Genomic DNA, 24,756 nt, shown 5'->3' on the forward strand with positions numbered 1-24,756 from the left:
CTCTTCCACTTTATTTTAATGTTCAGCTAGTTACTGTATCATAACAAACAACGGTAGCACTTTAGAATACTGTTCCGTCATGAATGAATAACTACACAGATGTGGTAGTTCACTATTAGCTAATCAATAACCACTATTTTTTCATACCTTATTCGTCAACTAATAACTACTACCGGCTCATAATTAATGTGAATAATGCATAATGTATAATTCATTCTAAACTGAAGATCATGGGAACCCACTAGTAATGACTCAAGTATTACCAAATTCTTGAGAAGGAAACAAAAGTTTAAAACGCTACTACTTACTAATTTGTGTTACTCATTTGTTCTTATGTAGTTATTCATTAATGACAGAACAGTATTTTAAAGTGTTACCCAATCAACTCCTTGCTGTGTAAGAACCAATACATGCCAATAGTAGCTACAGTATATGATGACAGATTCTCTTTATTGAAAATGAGGTCTTTGCAATTTCTTGTCAAGCAACATAATGAGTCTCTCATTTATAAAACACAAGAGTTGCATGGAAAAATGTCCTCCGGCAGTCAAAACCATAGCATCCCCAGAGTGGAAATTGAACGCCTCCCCCTTTTGGATTCATCTTCTGTTCTTCCCCACTAGACACTGTGTTTTGCTAGGCTGGTAAAGTTTAGTAAGCTCCCCGCCTTTTCGCAATCCCCTGTACACTAGACCCTCTGGCAACATATGACAAAATGTCCTTTTCATGTTTGGGGATCCTTAGGCTTTGAACGCTCACAGTAAAGTGTCACCTTATTTATTTGACAGATGCTTTTATCCAAAGTGACTTACAGTGCTTTCAGGATATATTTTATCAGTATCTGTGTTCCCTGGGAATTGACCCATGACTTTGGTGTTGCTAGCACCATACTCGATATGATATGATGCATGTTGGAACTTTTGAGTCCCAGTCCATGTGACTGCTTCTAAGATTTTTGTCAAAACCAGCTCATTTGAGACCTGAGTAGGTTAAGTTTGATTCAAGAACGAGACCAGATAAGGTCAAATATTTTCATGACCAATTTATTCAAACATGCATTATATCATTATGATTTATTGTCAATTTAGCCCTAATCATTATTGGATTTTTTTTTAAGGGACTCTAAACTGGTCTAAGTAATTAGTCAGATTTCACACTTGTTTGAATCCGATTCCAATTGGTGCCATCTCCATAACAAGACCAAGGCCATGCGATAGGCTATCCAATCTGGTCTTGAGTAGCAAATGATAAATTTGTATTGTTAACACGTTTATATTATAGCCCTTTCCCAATCAAAATTAGGCCAAGTTAAGGGGTTTAAAAATGAATTATCTGATAATTAAAAATCAATCAAAAAATAAAATAATTATAAATTATGATCAATGTAACAATTTCCAATAGGTTATAGAGGCCAGGGGAGATTGAGAAAACAAATGTACAATTTAATTGATCAAAGTTCATGCTGAATTTAAATGTGTGCTGCTTTAGTAACAACACATGTTATTTTTTTGTTGTTTTCTTCCCCAATTGTGAATTATTATACATATTCTGAAATATTTGGAAATATTTAAATGTACCTTAAAAGTATAGCGGATGATTTTCTTTTTCCGGGTGGGTAGTCTATACTATTGGTCCACCTAAGTGTCAATCATTCTGGTGATATGTTTACGTAAGGCCGTCGTACATGCTAGGCTAGGCCACTGGTAATTTGAAAATACTACAGGTTTTCTATTGATACAAAGCTTATTGCTAAATCCTGAAGTATCCCTTTAACACCCCTATAAGTCACTCATCGCATCTGTCACAATGGTAGGAACTGTAAATGCAGTGAGTGATTAGAGAAGCTGAAGAAGAGTGGAATTATGTTTGTGCCACAATTCTGTATGTGCAACTTCATATTTTAAATGCTGGTTTGGAAACACCCATTTTATCTGCCTCATCTCTAACTTTCTGGAATAACGGCATAATGTATAATTAATTGAGCTTTGTTAAGCAAATGAGCAGTTTCATTTTAGACAGCACAGATGGCAGGTATCAGGACACTGAGCAAGTGAAACAAAAAAGAAAAGAAGACGACTGCACACATTTAACTGTTTGGTTGCAAAATAATTTCTACTTTGCAAGATCATTACAATGATCATTCATTATCGTCTTTCCTCAAAAGTAGAGTTTGCCCACATTCAAAATGCTCTTTTGTGTGCTCAATATATGATCTGTCCACAAACATTACTCTATAGAGAAGTGCACCAATATACAACACATACATTCCATTTGGCTGTTTCTTTAATGTGTTCATGTTCATGTGCTTCTACTGTATGTTGTCAGTTTATATCCTACAGGCCTTTGTTTCAATGTTGAGAGCTCCCTCTCTCTCGGTGTGTGTGCATTGTGGCACTACTCATGAGTCAGACTGCCCTCAGCACAATACTAGTGGAGGCTGTTGTCAACATGGACAATTGCACCAAAATAGCTATGATCTATCTATATACACTCACCTAAAGGATTATTAGGAACACCTGTTCAATTTCCCATTAATGCAATTATCTAAACAACCAATTACATGGCAGTTGCGTCAATGCATTTAAGGGTGAGGTCCTGGTCAAGACAATCTTCTGAACTCCAAACTGAATGTCAGAATGGGAAAGAAAGGTGATTTAAGCAATTTCGAGCGTGGCACGGTTGTTGGTGCCAAACGGGCCGGTCTGAGTATTTCACAGTCTGCTCAGTTAATGGGATTTTCACGCACAACCATTTCTAGGGTTTACACCTCCAAAAACATCCAGTATGCGGCAGACCTGTGGGCGAAAGTGTCTTGTTGATGATAGAGATCAGAGGAGAATGGGCCGACTGATTCAAGCTGATAGTAGAGCAACTTTGACTGAAATAACCACTCGTTACAACCGAGGTATGCAGCAAAGCATTTGTGAAGCCACAACACAGCATTGAGGTGGATGGGCTACAACAGCAGAAGACTCCACAGGGTATCACTACACTACACATATGAAAAAGAGGCTACAATTTGCAAGAGCTCACCAAAATTGGAAAGTTTCCAGAAGACTGGAAAAATGTTGCATGGTCTGATGACTATTGATTTCTGTTGAGACATTCAGATGGTAGAGTCAGAATTTAGCATAAACAGAAGGAGAACATGGATCCATCATGCCTTGTTAGCACTGTGCAGGCTGGTGGTGGTGTAATGTTGTGGGGGATGATTTCTTGGCACACTTTAGGCCCCTTAGTGCCAATTGGGCATTGTTTAAATGCCACGGCCTACCTGAGCATTGTTTCTGACCATGTCCATCCCTTTATGGCCACCATGTACCCATCCTCTGATGGTTGCTTCCAGCAGGATAATGCACCATGTCACAAAGCTCGAATCATTTAAAATTGGTTTCTTGACAATGAGTTCACTGTACTAAAATGGTCTCCACAGTCACCAGATCTCAACCCAATAGAGCATCTTTGGGATGTGGTGGAACGGGAGCTTTGTGCCCTGGATGTGCATCCCACGAATCTCCATCAAATGCAAGATGCTATCCTATCAATATGGGCCAACATTTCTAAAGAATGCTTTCAGCACCTTGTTGAATCAATGCCACGTAGAATTAAGGCAGTTCTGAAGGCGAAAGGGGGTCAAAGATAGTATTAGTATGGTGTTCCTAATAATCCTTTAGGTGAGTGTGTGTGTGTACATATATATATATATATATATATATATATATATATATATATATATATCAGACTGATCTCATGAAGTAGCATGTGTATGCCACGCCAATTCGTATTTCCATTTTTGCCGTGCTATCAAGACGCATAATCGCCTTTCAGCGTGTTAATGAACGCCGTTGACTTAACGTTATATAAATATATGACTTACCTCAACCCCATCCCTAAACCTAACCGTCACTGGGGTTAATGGCATTTATGACTGTTCCCTTACCATCCTAGGTAAAAAAAAGATATGACTTACCTCAACTCCATCCCTAAACTTAACCGTCACTGGGGTTAATGGCATTTATGTCTGGAGATTTGACTGCGTGTACAGACATGCGGAATGACGCAGACGTTAATGGCGTAGACATGCACGCATGCACGCGGAAAGCTCAAAATGCGTGGAGATAACACGCCACCTAACTCGAAAGTGCCGTGTATGTTTACGCAAAAGTCGTGTTGTCATGTTGCATATATATACTATATATATATATATATATATATATATATATATATATATATATATTGTATATGAAATGAAAAGAGTGGAAGTCCTCTCCTCTGAGATTGATCCTCTGGAGACCATGTTTTCTGGAATTTGTTCAGCTCTTTGAATATCTCTTATCTTGCTCGTTATAATTTTCCCATGAGTATCTTTGTTAAATTTCACTGGGATTTCAACAGCTGGTACTGAAACGGTTGCTTGTCAAATCCATCCTCTTCTCTATGCACAAATATTGCTGCATGGATTGTAATGAAGGAAATTTGTTGTGCAGACCAAACTGCAAACTGTACAGAGACAATTGCACCATAAACATCTTTGTTGATGTCCTGATGGCAGTTTTTATTTGCATTGCTAACACTTTAGATGTTAAAATTCAATCTTTTGTGACGAAATCATAAAAGTCCATTTAACTCAATCCAGGACTATTGCTCAGAAAGACAAAATGCACCATTCAAAAGTTGCCCACATGCACTGTTTTCATCTGACAGATTTGTAAGTGTAAATTATTTGTAAATATACCTGATATTTATATTTGACATTCAAGATTGACATTCAACATCATAAATCTTGCTGGAACATAACGTTCCACCTAAATAGACAAAAAACTTGACTAAATTTGCAAGCTTTGTTGGAGGGAAAGATTTTTAGTGAATGCACCACTTAAATTTCGAACTGCATGTCACTTCATCATATGAGTTAGAAAACAGTGCACTATATGATTTTAACGGTAATAATAATAAATTAATTAATAAATAAATAAATAAAAAAACAAACAAAAAAAAAACAGTTTGGCCATTCCATCATGTGCAGAATTAATTATATTACATCAGTTCATTTGCTTGAAAGGTCCTAAATTGCATGATAAAACCTCTTCAGCAAATCTTTCCATATACAGGTATATTAAACATGGTAAACGATCCATAATTATAATTTAAATGGATTTCAACATTAATCAGCCAAATAATGTGATACTGCAGAGAGCTCATCATTTTTAATGTACTGTATGTTTACGTCTCTCTATTAGTATATTAGGGCTTTATACAGTATATGAATCAGGCTTTGTAATAAAACATATTTTTATTTTATTTATTTTTTTCTGCAAATTTGTGTGAAGTGGTTTTAGACATTTAAAGTCTTTAAACAGTGCTGATCTCTTACCGGTATAGCTAAAATGATCAAATTCGCCAAAATATTAAATAAATTAAGACACAAGGTACAGGGATTTAAAGAACTTTAAATGACAGGTGTTTCAATTTTGGCTTTATGCAGATTCCTCTGAGGCTGCCATTCATTTAACTATTTAAAAGCTTTTCTTTCTGTCAATTAGTTGCTGCTGAGAGGGTGTGATAGGCAATTTGCTTCCCAGGGTGAGGCACAATATCCAAGCACAAAGCGTTTAAATTCTTCCTGAAACTAGCAGATTTAAAGCAGAACAGACTAGTTCTTTAATTGCTCACCCATTACATTACATTATAATCTCTGAGGTCTTACATCAATATGAAGATTGGCTTTCAGAAGTATCATCCTCTGAAGATGACTTCATATTTTTGGTTCATTTTAAATTATACATCAGATGGAAACCTGTGAATAGAGATTCTTTTTAATGACAATTTGAGGGCTAACATACTTCATTTGTCCAAATCTCATTTGTATTATTATATATATATATATATATATATTAATATGTACTTTTAAAGATTATCGATTGGCTAAAAATAAGTCATTTTGACACGTTTGAACACTTTTTAAAATCTCTACATGACTATGCCTTGCAGATATCCGTGGACTGCAGGTCTTTCTGGACCAGACATCAAGACAAGGTTTGGATGTATCTCTGCAGCGAGTGGATAGGAACATCAGCGGCGTGTTTTCCAGTTTGTTCACCTCCATGCGCACAGAGGAACTCAACCGCTACAGGGACACTCTCAGAAGAGCTATCCTGCTTTTGAGCCCACGTGGAGCCCAGGTCTTCATCCATCAGGTTTGTGCTGTTTTACCATAATTCTAGCACATAGTGGTCACTGGGGTAAGATGAGCCTGTAGGTAAGTTGTCCCACCTCTGGTAACTAGTTGTCATTTGACTAGGAGTGTATTCACTTGTTTTCTTGATGCATCGTTACAAAACCTATTTGCATCAATCTCGTAATTTGAATTTTTGAATAATAATAATAATAGTTTGTAATTATTAGTTTAACTGAATGAACATCTTAAGTCACTTGTAAAGCTCCCAACTCATTGTATGGCCAGTTAACATTCACATATATGTGTTAACACAACTGTTCATGTTGGTAAATGTCCATTAGGTCTTGAAGCAGGGGTTTCAAGCTCAGTTCCTGGAGGGTCACTGTCCCAAAGTGTTTAGCACAAACCCTAATTAAATACACCTGAAACAGGTTATTAAAGGTCTTCAGGAATACTAGGCTGTGTTTGAAATCACCCCGTTATCTTCATTCACTATTCCCTAGATTACTCCACTAAGGCTATGTTTACTATACACAGAAACAATCTGAAGAGAAAATGCAAAAAGACGTTGCGTTATCCCTTTTTATGCTACGTTTAGATGAGTGTTATGGGTGGGAAATCCGCGTACATATGGTGACGCAAAAGTGTGAAATTCAATGTAGTCTGTACTCCAGGCAGCTAGGTGGCAATGTGGCACAGCCACACAACACCACCAAGTCCGTGCGGCTGCGTACAACCTTCACTGTCTAGCAGACTATTGCATTTTTTACCCTTTACCCGCGTAAAGCAACGCAGCGGTGGAGCGTTTTAGATTTCCACTCTGCAGGGTGCTTTTACTTTTTTTGCGTTTTTAAGCCCCCAAAACGTGTCACAGTGTAAACGAAAGGCATATCCGATAAAATATTTTTACATTTTCACCCGCGAGTGTCCTCGTGTAAACAGGGCCTAATATAGGCCACTTGAAGGAGTGAATTAAAAAAAGTGAGTGAATACATTGTTTGTACATTTGATATTGTGGTTCATTGTGAGTTTGAATGAATGCACTAGACACACTCTCAGAAAAAAAAGGTACAAAAGCTGTCACTGGGGCTGTACCTTTTCAAGAGTACCTAAAAGGTGCATATTGGTACCTAAATGGTACATATTAGGACCTAAAATGTACATATTAGCACCTAAAATGTACACAATAGCACCTAAAATATACTGTACATATTAGCACCTAAATGTCCATATTAGCACCTAAAATGTACATAATAGCACCAATATACATTAGCACCTAAATGTCCATAGTAGCACCTACAATGTGCATATTAGCACCTAAAATGTACATAATAGCACCTAAAATGTCCATATTAGCACCTTACATGTACATATTAGCTCGTTATTGTCCATATTAGCACCTAAAATGTACATATTAGTAGCCTACTTAAAATGGACAAAAGTTTTCCCTTTTGAAAAGGTACAGCCCCAGTGACGGCTTTTGTACCTTTTTTTCTGAGTGTAACGTCCACTATGGTTTCGGACACCACTACAAATGGCTGTCCCCTCAACGCATTCTCATCCCAACATTCTCATCCCAAGGCGTCATATACGACACTTTTGCAAAAGCGTAAACATCCAACGCACATGGCACCCTTTATCATCAAATGAGATGCTTCGGTTAAGGTAGGTTCAGGAATGGGGTAGGGTTAGGGTTAGACCACTAGGAGGCGCCTTCTGCCCCATATATATCTGCGTCTCATTTGTCGCTAAAGGGTGCGTTGTGCGTTGGATGTTTATGCTTTTGCAAAAGCGTCGTATATGACGCCTTGGGATGAGAACGGGCTCATCCCCTCAAACAGCACCCTGTATAGGAGGCGATTTCGGACACAGCCCTAGAAAATTCCATGCATGTGTTTTAGAGCTGGAGCCACACTCTGCAGGACGGTGGCCCTCCAGGAGTAGAGTTTGACACATGAAGGGTTAGTTCACCGAAAAATGAAAATTCTGTCAGTATTTATTCACCCTCATGTTGTTCCAAACCTTTATGTGTTTATTTGTTCTGCTTATACACAAAGGAAGATATTTGGAAGGATGTTTTAATCAAACAGATCTCATTCCCCATTGACTACCATAGTAGGAAAAAATACATACTATGGTAGTCAATGGGGAATGAGATCTGTTTGAATAAAACATTCTTCCAAATGTCTTCCTTTGTGTTCAGCAGATCAAATAAACACATAAAGGTTTGGAACAACATGAGAGTGAGTAAATACTGACAGAATTTTCATTTTCGGGAGAACTAACCCTTTAAAGACAGCAGCCTAATATATTTACTGCTTTCTACTTTGTGTTACTTAAATGACAGAAGAAAAAGACAATCACTTCTCTTGACTGAATAACTTTGGTAGCAATCAAGTTTAAATCAAGTTTAATTTATACAGTGAATAATATGCAGTTTTTTTCTAAAACTGATTATACAGTTTCTAATCAAATCATTAACCAGAATGGAATCAAATCAACATCCATGAATCATATGAATATCTAACCCAAAGATTCACAGCCCTACATGTGATTGTACAATCAAATCCCTTTATGGAGAAAGCCATCTTGCTATTGCTTGTTCATATTAAGTTTCCATACAGCAAGTCAGAACAAATTTATGTCAAAGCAGATTTACCCAGACTGGTGTGACAGATATGATCATATAAATGTGTTAGCTAAAGATTTGTCCTGATCTTCCAAATGGTGTCTGAAAGGTGACATTGTTATAATCATCTGCCATTTTACATATTTCTGTTGTATATTTATTGGTCATACAGCAAATCCTGAAATATAATTACTTATAGGCTATTAGTACTTATATATAGTCTCTGCCTGGACGAAAACTTGAGTGAAAACGGATTCATTATGCCCTACAAAAGCTGTCACTTTTGTTGCATCCCTTCATAATGACTGTACAAATGACCTGGCAAGCTGGCACACCTTCACTGTCATTATCTCAGCATCTGATGTACACTCCTCCACTGATCTAAGGTCATACACATCCGTTAACATCACACGTTGGTCTTAACAAGCTCTGTGGGATCTGCACTGGAATCAGTCGCTCATGCTGGCAGGATGCCCATCATTACCAAGACCAAGAGTATGACTTTCTCGTGCATAAAGATTATGCCAGCTGTCTGTAATCTCCTGTGTTTGTGAAAAATGAGTGATTTTTATTAGATTAGCCTTTGATGATGCATCCCTTTGTCTGTAAATATGAACAAAATACATATTGGATCCTGCAATTTGGATAGAGGGTGATTTTGGACAAATGGATTGATGATAGAAAACAGACTGACATAAAACAGAAAAATAGACAGACAAATAAGTTAAACAGACAGACATAAAAGTGTCAATGCTAACCATTTTAATTACTCCCAACATAGATATGTAGGTATTTTCAACACTATCTCACGACCAATTCGTACGAATTCGACGCATGATTAAAAAGTGTCTAATTCATACTAATTCGTACGACCTCACTCATACTAATTCGTACGATTTGTCTAAACCCACGTGATGGTTAGGTTTAGGGGCGGGGTAAGGGGTAGGTCATTCGTACGAATTCATACGAATTGGCCAATTCGTAAAATATGTACGATTTAGCAAAATCGTATTAATTCGTACGAGTGAGGTCGTATGAATTGTTACGAATTAGCCACTTTTTAATCATTCGTCGAATTCGTACGACTTGGTCGTGAGATCGGGTTGGTATTTTAGACTGTTTAGAATGATTTCAGATGGGAAATACGTAATCATATAAAGTTGTTGAATGTGATTCTAGCATTTCAGTCTAAAGCAAGATCATGAGCTGATGGCTCAAAGCACAATACTTGTTCAAATATTCAAATATTGCATGGATATGTTTCTACTGAGAGATCAGTAAGAGTGGTAAATTTGGTTGGATGATATTTTGTAAATGTACGGGAATGGCATTTAGGCTTCTGTGACAGCTGCTGTAGTTAAGGGGCAGCTATGATGGGGTCCACCATTGAATAAAGCAGAATAATACAAGTCTTTGATCTTTAAATTGGATCTAGTAAGCCTGTGACAAAAGCCCAGTTCAAAACACTAGTGAGCTGTCTTGTTGTATTTTGTTTAAATAGGCAGCTACCTTCTGAGGCAGCATCTTCAATGGAAATGGAACCTTAAAAGGTGGCTGAATCACATGCTTTACACTGCCCTCCTCAAATGAGATGCAACTGTTTGGCATTAATAAGTAAACTAATTTCATGATGTGAATACATTGCAAATATTGGATGAAATATCTTTATAAACTGTTGGTTTGACTGTTTTTAATCTAATGTCTACCCTGATTTATACAATCTGGACATATACCTTAATAAAACTTAATGGAATGATCAATCAGTCAAGATTATAAACATTTTCATTCAAGATAAGATTTTAGGTTGAGGTTTATTCTGTGTTTCACTGATTTTGCAGAGTCGCAGTTTCAAACTTTCAGTTTGGCAAAGGCAATAGACTTAAATTCAGATTCAGATTCAACTTTTTTTCACCTCATGAGCATCGAGCAATGAAAGGTCTTTGTGGTTGGAGATTGGAGATATCCTAGCCAACATTTCATGGTGATGCCAGTGTAGGCATGATATCAGTATGAGGTATGTGCCCTACCAACGCATTCTCATCCCAAGGCGTCATATACTGATGCTTTCGCCAATGCGTAGACATCCAACGCACTAGGCGGGCACCCATTAGCGTCAATAAAACATGCACAGAGTATAGGTAGATTTAGGTCTGTGGTAGGGTTAGGGTTAGACCACTAGGAGGCACCTTCTGCCCCATACATATCTGTGTCTCATATTAGCCGCGTTTCCACTGCCGGGCCAGGGCCGGGCCGTGCTAGTGCGTGCCAGGGCCAGTCGCGTTTCCACTGTCACTTCCGGGGCTTGATCGGGGCTTCCTCAGGGCCAACGGCCAGGATTTCTGGCCTGTCGAATACCTTGGGCCAGAGGGGGCCAGCTCGGGCTAGAGGCGTGCTCAAGGTAAAAGGCGGAGTTTATCGGTGTTATGGAACGTTATGATCTGAAGCAAGATGCACATAGGGGTGTCCATGTTTAACCGATTAACCGTTTAAAATTGCATAACATTTTAATTTGAACTATAGGCCTATGCCAAATGCTGCGCAACAATATATAGGCTATATATAGGCTACATATCGACGAATTTTCAGATATTTGTTTGATTTTTTTGCCCCTTAAACATTTAAAATATTTGACAAATTAATATGAAAAAAATATATATTTTACTGGTTTTCTGAGGCCAAATTAGAACCTGGAAATGATATTTTCCCCGCAGTGCTGAATGAGAAGAGCCGTAACCACAGCCTACAGAAAGGGGATTTATGGGTGATTTATAGGCTATAATAAATGTGTCTGATAATAAAATAATATAAAATAACGAGGCATTAATTGTTTATTAATAAACTATTGTTTTCTAAATGATTTTCGGCTAAAAACATATCTCCATCTCCGGATGCACATTTAGAGAGAAATTAAGCTACATAAACATAGAAGATATTGGCTTTCGATTCGAATTTGTTCGTTTTAAATTGGACATTTAAAGCTTTAACCTACAAAGGATATAACCCCTGTAGACTAAAGCTTTAAATGTCCAATTTAAAACGAACAAATTCGAATGCGGTGGCTGTTTCAGGTCTCGCGCTTCAGTTCACGGAGATCATGAAGCGCGCCTTGATTAATTGTTAAAGCACAACATTTTCTTGTTGTAAATAAATTTATTTGCGAATAATGTATTATTATTTTCTGCATGACCAGAAATTAAAGAGTATTTTAAGTTGTTTCCACTGAAAGAAATGCAATGAAACTGTTCACATGGGCGTCTCGCAGCCATCAGTGCGTGCTCCACACACACTGGATATGCGCTGATATTTGTCAAAAATATTGTGTTTATTTGTGCTCTGTTCCTTTTTTGGATAAAGGCGTCTTCTACATATGCAGCCTAATAAAATGTTACAATAATGATGATGATGGTTATTATTATTATTATTATTATTATTTGCAGACACGGAGTTTTTGTGAAATGGACCTTTTGCTTGATTTCAATTGGCAATTTCAGTTTGAAGGGTGATGGAAATGGGGCTTTAACTGCTCCGTACTTGCTGCGTTTTATTTCTATAAATTAATTTCGTTTCAAATGTGGTCCAATCAGTTATTAAAGGTGTTAAAAATGTACTCTGTATCTCGAGGTTGCGGCGCGCACACTATGCACCGAGTATTAACCGATGGGCCTCGGTTAACGATTAATGAATAACTTGAAAACGTGCCCGCAGCCCTACTTGTTATATCGCGCAAAAAATCGCTGCTTGAAATGGAGAATCGCCTGTACTGGTCTCGGGACACCATTGCAGCCACTACGGCAGGTGAGTTAATATACATGCTATCTTCCTAATTTAAAAAATAAATTAATTCACAATACCCGCTGAAATGGGTTGGGTTTTATGACGTTTGATCCTGAAAGGCGTGTTAGGGGTGGGGTCTGGGGCAGCGCTGTGGGGCTACTGGCCCGGCAGTGGAAACGCAAGCCCGGTGCTTGAGGCCCGAGGCCACTAGCTCGGCCCGGCTCGCTGTTAGCTCTGGCCCAGCCCTAGCCCGGCAGTGGAAACGCGGCTATTGACACTAAAGGGTGCCATGTGTGTTGGATGTCTACGCATTGGTGAAAGCGTCAGTATATGATGCCTTGGGATGAGAACGGGCTGGCCCTACATGGTTTTGTCAATGGGTTCTATGTCGGCCCTACATGAATTTGCCCATACTGGGGCTATGCATCAAGCCCAAATTGTGCCTACATTGTCTCCTCCACCATGAAATGTTGGCTGGGAATTAGGAATATAATTCAGTGTTGGTTTGGAATTTGAAAAAAAAAAAAAATATATATATATATATATATATATATATATATATATATATTTTTTTTTTCCTTTTATTTTAGCAAAACTTTAGATTAATGGAACAACTTTCCTGCCCAAGAAACACTACACTCTAAAAAATGGTGGGTTGTTTCACCTCAATTTTGGGTCAAATATGGACAAACCCAGCCATTGGGTTAACTTTTATAATTACATTTTAATCCAATATTTGGGTTTGTCTTTATTTGACCCAAAATTGAGTTAAAACAACCCAACATTTTTTAGAGTGTAGTGTTTCTTGGGCAGGAAAGTTGTTCCATGACTGAAAAAAAAAACATACTGATCTTGAAAAATCCTTGGCGAAATTACAGTCGATGTTTACACAACAGACATTTCACAGGACTATGAAAAGTCCTGTATTGACATGAATCCCTCTGGCTGTCAAGTTTCAATTTTGCCCTCTGTAGGGAACAAAATAGATTATTTTAGATTAAATAAACAGCTTGATGTTGAGATATGTCAACAGGACAAAGTTTCAGAAAATGTACCAGACATCTCTTTTTAATCTAAGCCTATATATTTGGACATCACATCCAGCATTTTTTTTTTTAAAGATATTTGATCTGTAGATTGCTCAAAAGGCATTCTTTTTTTAAGCACAACTTTTTTCTTTTCTATTTTAGAACTCTTAGTTATCACAGTATGAGGCATCTGATAACCTTTTATTGAAATATTTATAGCTCTCACTGCTTTAGGACCCATAAGACATAATCTTAGATCTGAGTATTTAAAAAAAAAAATCACTGCATGTTCAAGCTTCAATGCTTCTTTTAACTAGTCCAAACGCCGAAATGCTGTAGCTGTGGTTAAATAGGTCTTTCTTTGTGACTGCCTTTGACAACATCATTCTGTTCCTTTTTAAAATCAAGGCTGAAGTAGCAGGCTAGAGTGTTAATATATTCATGTACAAAAATAAATGTGACTGCAATGCTTTCAAGGCTGTCTGATTAAGTTATGATAGGGTATATTTGTTAATTTTTAATCCTGAAATCAAAGACGTTTTTTGTTTTTTTTCAGAGATAGCTTCTTACATTGCCTTTCAGGTCATCAGTTAATTAGACTTCATTATTTAAAGAGATGAATTAATATTTAATGTATTGAAAGTACATAAACCTTAACACATGAGTTCAGAATTGGAGTTTTTTGAAGTTATAGTTTCACACAGCACAGCAGCAACGAGATAACATCATTAAATTAGGTTAACATATATATCATTCATTAAACTATTTCAAGATTGTATTAAGCCACACCACTGCACACAAGTTTATAAATGAAACTTTACATGGAAACAGTTGTGAAATATGATCTGTAAGTAAAAAACATAATGAGAAAACCAGTACTGAACTGCTGCAGGTCACTGGGGAAACAGCTAAGCAGTGTTGAGCAAGCTACTTGGAAAATGTAGTGAAATAAGCTAGCATTAAATGTAGTCTACATTAAATGTAGGTTCACTACACTGAAGTTACCAACCTTGGACACTTAGCAAGCTAAGCTACAGCAATATGCCAAAAGTAGTGGTACCACTTTACTTGAAGGGGTGTGCATAAGACATGACACCTTCATAATCATGACATGACTCTTGTCATGAATATGGAGGAGGTTTTATGCATGTTTATGACAACTGTCATTAAGTGTCATTTGCTCAATTATTACATTTTTTAAAGCAAATATGACATTGTTTGAGATGTCTTTGTTATGACAACTTGACATAAACCAATACATCATAACCTGTCAGTGTCTTGGTAATGACAACTTCACATCATTGTATTAAACATGCATAAAACCTCCTTCATATTCAGGAGTCATGTCAGTCTTATGCACACCCCTTCAAGTAAAGTGTTACCAAAGTAGTTTTTTTTTTTTTTGCATTTTTACATTGACCTAATTCCAAGTCAGTGCTAACTCAGTGATCAATAAATCTGTCAGTCAAACAGATAATTTGCATGTCATCTGGCAGCCATAATTAGTCATTTCAATTGTTTATTAAGAAACTGTTCCAAACCAGGTTGGCAACTTATAATGCCATACTTGAGCAATATTTGGCATTGTACTTTTAAAAATAAATCTTACCTGACACTGAGCCCCATTTCTTAAAAGGGATCTTGTCTATGTTAGGGTTAATGTCATTTGCCATGGCAACTTTCAATACTGAGACCAGAGGCTGGTCTGTACGGCGGGATCAGTGGGATATCTTGGTCAGCTTCATTATGGAGAACATCTGCTCACATGAGTAGATGCTTCCATACATATAAATGATGCATGCAGTGTGAAAGTGAAGCCGTGGGCATTGATTTAGGGAGTAGAGGTGCAAACTTAGTTGCCCCAAAATGACTGGTACTGGGTTTTTATGGATGAATATTCCAAATGCAAGTGTTCAGGTGCAGTGTGAACATCAAATACAAATGGATTCGCGAACAGGTCAAGTTTCAAATTGTGTGTTTCAAAATCAGCAAATCTCCTGCGGATCTTCACTTTCAGTGTGTTTAATCTGTTGGCATAGACTTAAGTTAGGAATGGGATGGTGACTGTGTCACTGACTGACTGACACTGGCGCACCTGGCTCTCCCACAGAGGCAGTTTCATTTGAAATGCCTTACCAACTCTAGCATTTCAGACCTAGAGTTTTAAGAGTATTGAGGTTCTCTGTTACCCCTTTTCCACCAAAAAAGAACTGGTTCGGAACTAGTGCTGTTTCAAAGTTGGTTCGGGGTTGGTTCAACTTGCGAACCTTTTCAGAACCTGTTTGTTTTTCCGCTGACTAGAGCGCCCAGGGAACGACGTCATTACGTCAGTGTGTGCGTCGCCATACGTCTTAGCTAGAAACGCTTGCAAGTACAACATTACTTTGAAATTATCTCTAACTCATGTACCAAGAAGGCGGTAACACTTTAGAATACTGTATCTTACTTACTGCATAACTAATAAGGAATTATTGACGAACTAATAGGTAATTCTTCATTAACTACTTCTTCACTACTGTTAACTACTAAGGAAGATGTGTTAACTAATCAGTATGTAATATAATTTTATGATTGTGTTAAGTATCCGTTAGTTAATCAATAGCTAATGAATTTTGTCATACCTCCGGAAGAACTACTATTAATTATCTATTAATTAAGGTTCAAGAAAAATAACTAAGAAGTAACTACTAATTAACAGTCATACACAGTAGTCAGTTTGTCATTCTTCAGCACTAATAAGAAAGATAAGTGCAGACATTTACCTATAGGCTATGATCTGCAAATAAGCAAAAACATGTCATGTATATTACACCTTATTATTATACATTTTAAACTTATTTTGCACCATTCAAGTTCCGGCAATATGGTGGTAGCCACATACACTGAGCCTGGGTTCTCCCAAGGTTTTTTTTTTCTCCATTCCGTCACCTGATGGAGTTTTGGTTCCTTGCCACTGTTGCCTTTTTCACCTCTCTTCGCCTTTGTCGCCATTGGCTTTTGGCTTGCTTAGTTGGGGACATTTAACATTTAATTTTAATTTAACAATAATATTATAACATTGTTTTCCTATTATCTATGTGAAGCTGCTTTGAAACAATTTGTATTGTAAAAAGTGCTATATAAATAAAGGTGACTTGGCTTGACTTGACTTGACTTGACTTGACAGTGATTTGGTGACACAAGAGCGCGGACATTTGCATCCTCCTCTGGAGAGTTCTCAGCGCTGCCGATTTGGTGCATTTCTTTAGCGAAATATAGATTTGTGTACGTTTTATTTAATCCATAAAATCATTACTGTGCTGTAAATCATTTTGTTTTATGCAAGGCAACATACACGATGTCAGTTACCCTGTAGCTAGCTAAATCTATTTACATCAGATGTTAAAATCTGTTCTCAGAGCTGTGCACTGTTATGGGCAGGTTATGGAGTCAAGTATTTTTTTTTTATTCTAAAATGTTTGTTAAATGAGTTTAAAATGTAAACAGTATTATACATGTTAAAATGAAATACAGTAAGTTTGATTTGAGTCAGAAGTATGTGGTAATTATTTATTAATTACTAATGGGTTCCCTGTATTGTCACTTTAGAATACTGTTTCAGGTTCTAAGTAATTCCTGAAGGACTATCTAATAATTATTTATTAATTACTAATAAGTTCCTTATATTTTCACTTTAGAAGACTGTTTCAGATTATAAGTAGCCTAATTCCTGGATAATTATTTGATAATTCTTTATTAATTATTTAGGGGTTACCTATATATTCACTTTAGAATACTGTTCCAGCTTCTAAGTAATTCCTGCAGAATTATTTGATACTTATTTATTAATTACTAACAAGTTCCCTATATTTTCAGTTTCCCTCAGTCGTTGCCTCAAATACATGAATTTACTCAGTGGCTTTCTATGCTGAGGAAAACAGACACACACAGTATTGTATATAAAATATACAAATAATTTGAGGTTAGTTTTGCATGACTGTTCAGTAGTTACTTCTTAGTTATTTTTCTTGAACCTTAATTAGTAGATAATTGGTAGTAGTTCTTCAGGAGGTATGACAGAATTCATTAGTTATTGATTAACTAACTGACAATCATAAAATTATATTACATACTGCTTAGTTAACACATCTTCCTTAGTAGTTAACAATAGTGAAGAAGTAGTTAATAAAGAATTACCTATTAGTTCGTCAATAATTCCTTATTAATTCTGCAGTAAGTAAGATACAGTATTCTAAAGTGTTACCAAGAAGGCTTTAAAAACAATTGAAATATGTAAGTCTTTTAATCTTTTCCTTTGATATGTAATCTTTTCTGATTAGTTATGTGATTCTATCTTGTGTCTTTTTTCTTTCAATTAATTTGTTCTATATTGTGACTGTTTTCTTCTTTGCTTTATAATGTTTTCAATAAAAAATAAATAAAAATAAAAATAGAAACGCTTGCGCCAACTTCAAGCATAACAATTACAAACGCGGACTCCATCCTGTTTCTACAAATGTTTATCCTGGCTTTGCAATCCTATATTATGGTCAGAAAAGATGTTCAAAACACATCTAAACCCGCCCCCAGCCCCCGACGTAAGCATGACGTGGTAAAAGAACGGTTCTAGTCCAGCAAAGAGTTGGTGCCGCTTTGGAACCAGTTCTCCTGGCTGAGAACCGGTTCTTTGGCTGTCGAAACACAAAGAACTGGTTCGCGCGCAGGCACCGGCTCTGAACCAGCTCTCAAAATGCTTTGGTGGAGAAGGGGCTTGTTATGTCACATTTATAATCCCAAGTCGCTCAACCGTTTTCATCCTCAAGCTCGAGGATGAGCAAGCTCCATTTGTTTGCTTTCCATAAAACGAGCGATCTTAATGCGGAATCATAAAATATTCACAACACTCTACCCTGATGGCACCTCCTCATGCACAGAGTTTCCTCTAAAGTGCCCTGCATTGCTGGTGATTCAAACCCCACAGACAAATACAGTTTACTGTTTCAACTGTCATTGAATGGCCCATGTAACACCTTTCCTCAAAGGGCCTCCTGGTAAATGATGCCTCAGGTTTTCTCAAATTTTCTCAAACCAGTTCTGTCCCATTGATTAGGCACTTGGAAAAAAAAATGTTTAGTCCAGATGCTGCCCTCTGAATTGCTCTTAAAAGCTCCCCAGTGACTTAGACTGAGTGTGTACCCTTCAAATTAATATAGAGAGCTGGACATTCTCAGTCCCATCTGTATTCTCATCTACAGCCAACGAATATGCAACGAAGCTTCATCTTTTCACTGAATGCGTAAATTAGAGACCAGCTCATCAACCCAACTGATGTTTAGTAGCTGAACATGATTTAATGTTTGAATCAACTGACAGCCATACAATGTAGTAACAATCTGTACTCTCATGAGTCTTTTTTTAAAATGTAGGTGCTCTGAACGCTGTTATCAGAAATGCCTGAGCCGTGTATCAAGTGTAATAATAATTGACTGCATCCCCCTCCTTGTTCTTGATTCCTCTGATCCTTCTGTTTAAGGACCTAGTTTGGATGACAATTTGAGCCCTAGACATTTCTTGCAGTCTTGTTCCTGTTGTCTGCCACCCAAGTTGACAGCCGTTTTGTTAAATCGCAAAACCTCTCTCTTTTTTCAGAGGCTCTTCATCACCTCTGACTGTATAGAGTTCCTCCTGCACTGCTGTGTTGGTGTGTATGTGTGGGCTTGACCTGTTATAGGTGTCCCATCAATTCTCATTTTATTTAGGATTTCTCCTCTTTTACTCTTCTCTGTGCCTGCTTCTCATAGATGCAGGGGGTCCCATCGCCGCTGCTGTCACACCTGGAGACAGATTGAGTGGCATGAGTTATCTAGCATGATGAATGACACTCAGTGGGAAAAATGTTACCCCCAGAGGTGTAGGAGACAGAAACATTTCAGGTGTTCTCCTTCTGCTCTTTATTGCTTGAATATTTGTCATTCAGGAGACTCCACAAAATAAAAGATAGAGCTTGTGGGTATCAGGGAAGGTGCTTTGCAGACACAATAAGTTACGCAAAGCCATAAATTGCAATATAAATTAAATTTCACAGTTTCTTAATCAAATATGAGTGTTACTTGACCAACTATTTGTTTCTACATATAGTAGTGTGTTTTTTGCTATTACATTTAAATTTAATACATTTAAAATGTACTTAATTGAAACTTCTTTGTCACAAATGTGCAATTACAATTATGTTAAATACATGACACACAACCCAGAATAGCAAATTTGCATTTAAAAGACATCCAATAGTCGTCCAATAACAGCCCTGAGGTCTGGGCTAAAACGAGGAAAAACTTGGGTGTTCTGTTAAAATTTTATGAAAGTCAATTAGATAACATGTTAAAGAAATTATACTAAACACATTGTAATCACTGACTTTGCTAACATGATGGAATATAATACATCTTGCAAGTTATTTAGGGGAAAAAAAAAAAACATTTAACCAAAGTCAAGGTTATAATGAGTTACTCATAGCCCAACACTATCTCACGACCAATTCGTACGAATTCGATGCATGATTAAAAATTGTCTAATTCTCACTCGTACTAATTCGTACGATTTGTCTAAACCCACGTGATGGTTAGGTTTAGGGGCGGGTAAGGGGTAGGTCATTCGTACGAATTCATACAAATTGGCAAATTCGTAAAATATGTACGATTTAGCAAAATCGTATTAATTCGTACGAGTGAGGTCATATGAATTGTTACGAATTAGCCACTTTTTAATCATTCGTCAAATTCGTACGACTTGGTCATGAGATCGGGTTGCATAGCCTGACTATTTTGGGTCTAGTTAACCTAAATGGTTAAGCAATAGCCATCATTTAGATTAGATTAGATTAGATCTAGTCAACCTAAACGGTTAAATGGCAGCTATTGCTTGCTAGGAAGTTTCAATAGAAATTACAGTAAAGTGTATGTTGGTTGACCAAAATGCTTGTTTGTACATTCAGCCAAATATTGTAAGTTCAACAAACTGTGTTTAATATAAATGCAAATTATAATATACTAATAATATAGGAAAACAACTGTTCAGGCAGACACAAAAACACTTCTGGTGTGAATGGGCGTTTATGGCACGTACACATGGCACATCAGTAGTCTTGCAAACTTTTTTAGAAATTCACCTCTCAAAAGGCAGCTGTTTGTTGTTGTTTTGTTGTTTGTTGGTAGACATCCACTTCATTCAGCGCTGTTTGTTCTCTCGATACAGTCTATTTGTTTTACTGACTGAGAAGTTCTGACTGGCTCAGATGATTCAATGAGAGAGCGGTCTGAACTAATGCGAATCAGTTTAGATGGTTTTGCAAATGTGTTTGGCCAATTCATTGAAAAGAAAGAAATAAAATCAAAAGAATGATTAATTGAGAAATGATTGGAATTGATAGAAAAACAGAAAACAACTGATGAAATATTCACACAGGAATCTCTTTTCAGGTCAGTCAGCGCTTTCATGGTACATACACTGTACAACTGCAGGTGCTGCGGAATAAAAGGACAACAATTACTTCCCTAGTAGCTATTTCTGTTTTGTGACAATGTCTACTGAAATTATAATTATATTGTCATGAACATGAATGGAAACATAGTCTCAAGATATGGCTCAGATTCTTCATTTAATGTTTTTTTCTTTGTGATTTGTATTATTATTTTATATATAATAGCACACTTCTGTCATGGTTCATGAATCCACTGTCTCATTCTGGTGTTTTGTGTGTATATGTGTCTGTGTGGGCGTGGTTACCAATCCAATTGATTGTCTCTGCCAGCTGCAGTTCATCGACATTCCCTTTATATGTTCAGTGAATTCTATCTCATGTTGTCGGATCGTTGCGGCTTCCCAGGTGTCGTGTCGTGTCTCTGTGGGTCTCATGTAAATTACCCAGACTGATCTCATGAAATGGCGCATGTATGACACGCCAATTCGTATTTCCATTTTTTGGCGTGCTATCGACACGCATAATCGCTTTTCAGCGTGTTTGTGAACGGCGTTGACCGTTACATTACTGTATACAGTAAATATATGACCTACACCAACCCAGTCCCTAAACCTACCCGTCACTGGGGTTAATAGCATTTATGAGTCTTCCCCTACCATCCTAGGAAAAACATATTGCTCTGATCAGATGTTGATCTACGTTTTGCTTCGTTTCGCTCGGACATTTAACGGCATGTACATACACGCGTAATCAGTCGGACATTTAACGGCGTAGACATACACGCTAGGGGTGCACGATATTGACAAAAATGTGATATTGCGATACCGATAATGAATATTGCGATATCGATATTAATTTCGATATTTTAAAAAGGATGTAAAACTACAGAAGTTATAGGAAAACACATAAAAAAGATTAATAAATAAAACAAGTTATTACAACATAAGGTTTATTTCAACTGACAGTCATATTGGACTGGTACAGCATGAATAAATAAATAATAACCATGTCTACAGAACAGGACATGTTTTACTAGTTGTGTAGGCCTACACTACAGTGTAAAAGACAATAAATAAGCAAGTCCACAGAACACACTATATGCAACATAAATGCCACTATATGCGTTTTCTTTGACCGAATAGCTATCTGATCGTGAAAAGACCAGGAGCCGCAAACTTTGTGTGGATTTCATCCTTAAAGTGTGTGTACGCACATAAGGCAGAATTTGCGTACGCACAAAAGTTTTCAGATTTATACAACCGTTCGTACGCCAGAACCTGCGCAGAATTCACTTTATAAATCCCAGTCAGCGGGAGATTATGCGCACGTGCGTCTCCTCCCCGAAATAACCATATATGGAGATTACAACGCCTAGTTTGAATATGCATATCCTCATCTGCATATCATTTGCATATGATTATTCATCCACGTGATACCAAGTTTAACGGTACAAGACGTTAGGAAAATATGAAATGCGGATGTGCCGTCACATTATTACAAAAAAAAAATTTTAGTAGCCTATATCCTTGCCTTGTTTTTGAATAAAAAAAAATCAAATAGTGTTAAATACATTTCAGAGAAAGTTTTTCTCAATCTTTTCCACTGGCCAAATAGTATTTTTAATTGATTTATATTTTAATGGAAAGCGATAGATATGGTTGTGCATTATTTGCACGAAACAGTTTTCTCAGACAATCTCTAGTTAAAACATTAAAACACAGCATGCCAGAAGAAAAGTGTTCAAAAGCAATGAATCCACAACAAATAGGTCTATTTCTATTTTTTGAATATATATATATGAAGAGTTCAGATGCAAAAGCCTCTAAATGCCATTTGAAATTTTCTTCTTGAATGATGATTTTTATCAAGCTTGTATATTTAAGTTCAGTAATTTCACTTAAATGGCAATGAAGATTACCTATTAATTGTCATTTAAGTGAAATTACTGAACTTTAATATACAAGCTTGATAAAAATGGTCATTTTAGAAGAAAATTTCAAATGGCATTTAGAGGCTTTTGCATCTGAACTCTTCATATATATATATATATATATATATATATATATATATATTGTAAATTCTCAGTAATGATTTCATGTAGTTTAAGAGTTTAACTCCATTAATGAGAATGGCATATTTAATCTAAATGTTTATATCAGAAGTAAAACATAGTTTAAACCATTCTTTTATTTATTTAAACTATTATTGTGAATATGGACTGTATTTATGATTTGGACTCATAATGAAGATTTACGGTTTTACTCCATCTGCCGTTAGATTATAGGGTATATGTGCGTCAGTTTCACCAAACGGCCCAACGTGCGTGCTGGCGCGGTCATTTAAGAAGGGATGAATGTTTGCTTCAAGTGATGATAGGTTTGTGAAATTATATTTCTTTGCCCATTTTGTGTGTACGCAACGTTTATACATGAGGCCCCAGGTGTAAATGCCCTGTGAAACGCATTTGTGACGTATTTGGATCTAATCGCTCAAACCACTTCAGGAGGTCTGGGCCGCATTCCAGACGAAACTGGACATGCATCTTGTTATTGAATAAACCACATATGTAAAACGTACTCCTTCCAAAAACGCAAAAAATGAGAATGTTACAGGCTTGTAATGTTATGGCCAGATATGACGACGCGCGCGACTGCAACACGCATCACCGCAGATCAGCTGAGCATCTCTTCATCATGCCAATGCGCAAACTATGGCAAATCAAAGTGAAGTAAGTCGCAGGCGCTTTTCACACAGTTATCTTCATTAAAAGTAAATGAACGATCTTATTTTACCTGATGATCGTATGCAGCCCATAACTGTTGCTTTCGGTGATGTACGTGCACTCCATTAAATCTGCATATAGCGCGGGAATTGAAGATAGTATTTTGATAAATCAGATATCCGATCAGTGAAAACGTGGCAAAAAGTTGCCAGGTGGCCTGATGTTTATGCTTGTGCACGTCGAGCCGGCCGGGGCAAGTGTGTGTGTGGGGGGACTGTGTGATAGTAGAGCAAGTGAGAAGTGAGAGAGTGACGGCGATTAGCTTTGAAGCGAATAGCGACTCTTGAGAAAAACAAAAGTGTCTCCCCTGTTCTTTCTGACCACTGTGGGAAATCTGTAGCACGAAAAGTTAAACCTCTCCTTGATTTCATGTTATTTATGGAGAAGGAGAATCAGGAAATAAATCGGGGGAAATGAAACGGTGACGGACGCATCATAAACAAAATATTGCATAAATATCGCAAGACTTTCGATATGTATATCGAGCAACGTGATATCGCGATAACGATATTGATTCGATATATCGTGCACCCCTAATACACGCATACACGTGGATAGCTCAAAATGTGTATAGATAACACGCCACTTGACTTGAAAGTGGCATGTATGTTTACACAAAAGTCATGATGTCATGTTGAAATTACCAGTCTTTGTGGATCTTCATCTTTGTCTTCACCAGTGTTGGGAGTAACGCATTACAAAAGTAATACATTACAGTAACATATTACTTTTTGCTGTAACGCAGTAGTGTAAGGCATTACTAATCAATTTTCAGTAATATTTTACTCGTTACATGTTCAGTGAGGCTTGTATTACAGTTTTATTACAGTGTATTGTCTGCTTTTACTTCTTAAAGGCAACAGACTATGTGAAAGTTTTAAAGCAGTCTTTTAGTGCCAGTTCAGAGCG

At 37.0% G+C, this 24,756-nt stretch overlaps 1 protein-coding gene across 2 annotated transcripts in view; it reads left to right on the top strand.

Moving 5' to 3' along the window:
* The window catches only part of grid1b (glutamate receptor, ionotropic, delta 1b), a 618,587-nt gene that overhangs the window by 386,396 nt on the left and 207,435 nt on the right, over positions 1 to 24,756 (top strand). For both annotated transcript variants that reach the window (XM_089121931.1, XM_089121932.1), the window contains exon 4: positions 5,992 to 6,197. In XM_089121931.1, the coding sequence (XP_088978057.1) occupies positions 5,992 to 6,197 (206 nt within the window). The remainder of the gene's footprint in view (positions 1 to 5,991; positions 6,198 to 24,756) is intronic.

The sequence above is a fragment of the Pimephales promelas genome, chromosome 17 (genome assembly GCF_988280905.1).
Source record: "Pimephales promelas chromosome 17, fPimPro1.hap1.1, whole genome shotgun sequence".
Taxonomy (NCBI): domain Eukaryota; kingdom Metazoa; phylum Chordata; class Actinopteri; order Cypriniformes; family Leuciscidae; genus Pimephales; species Pimephales promelas.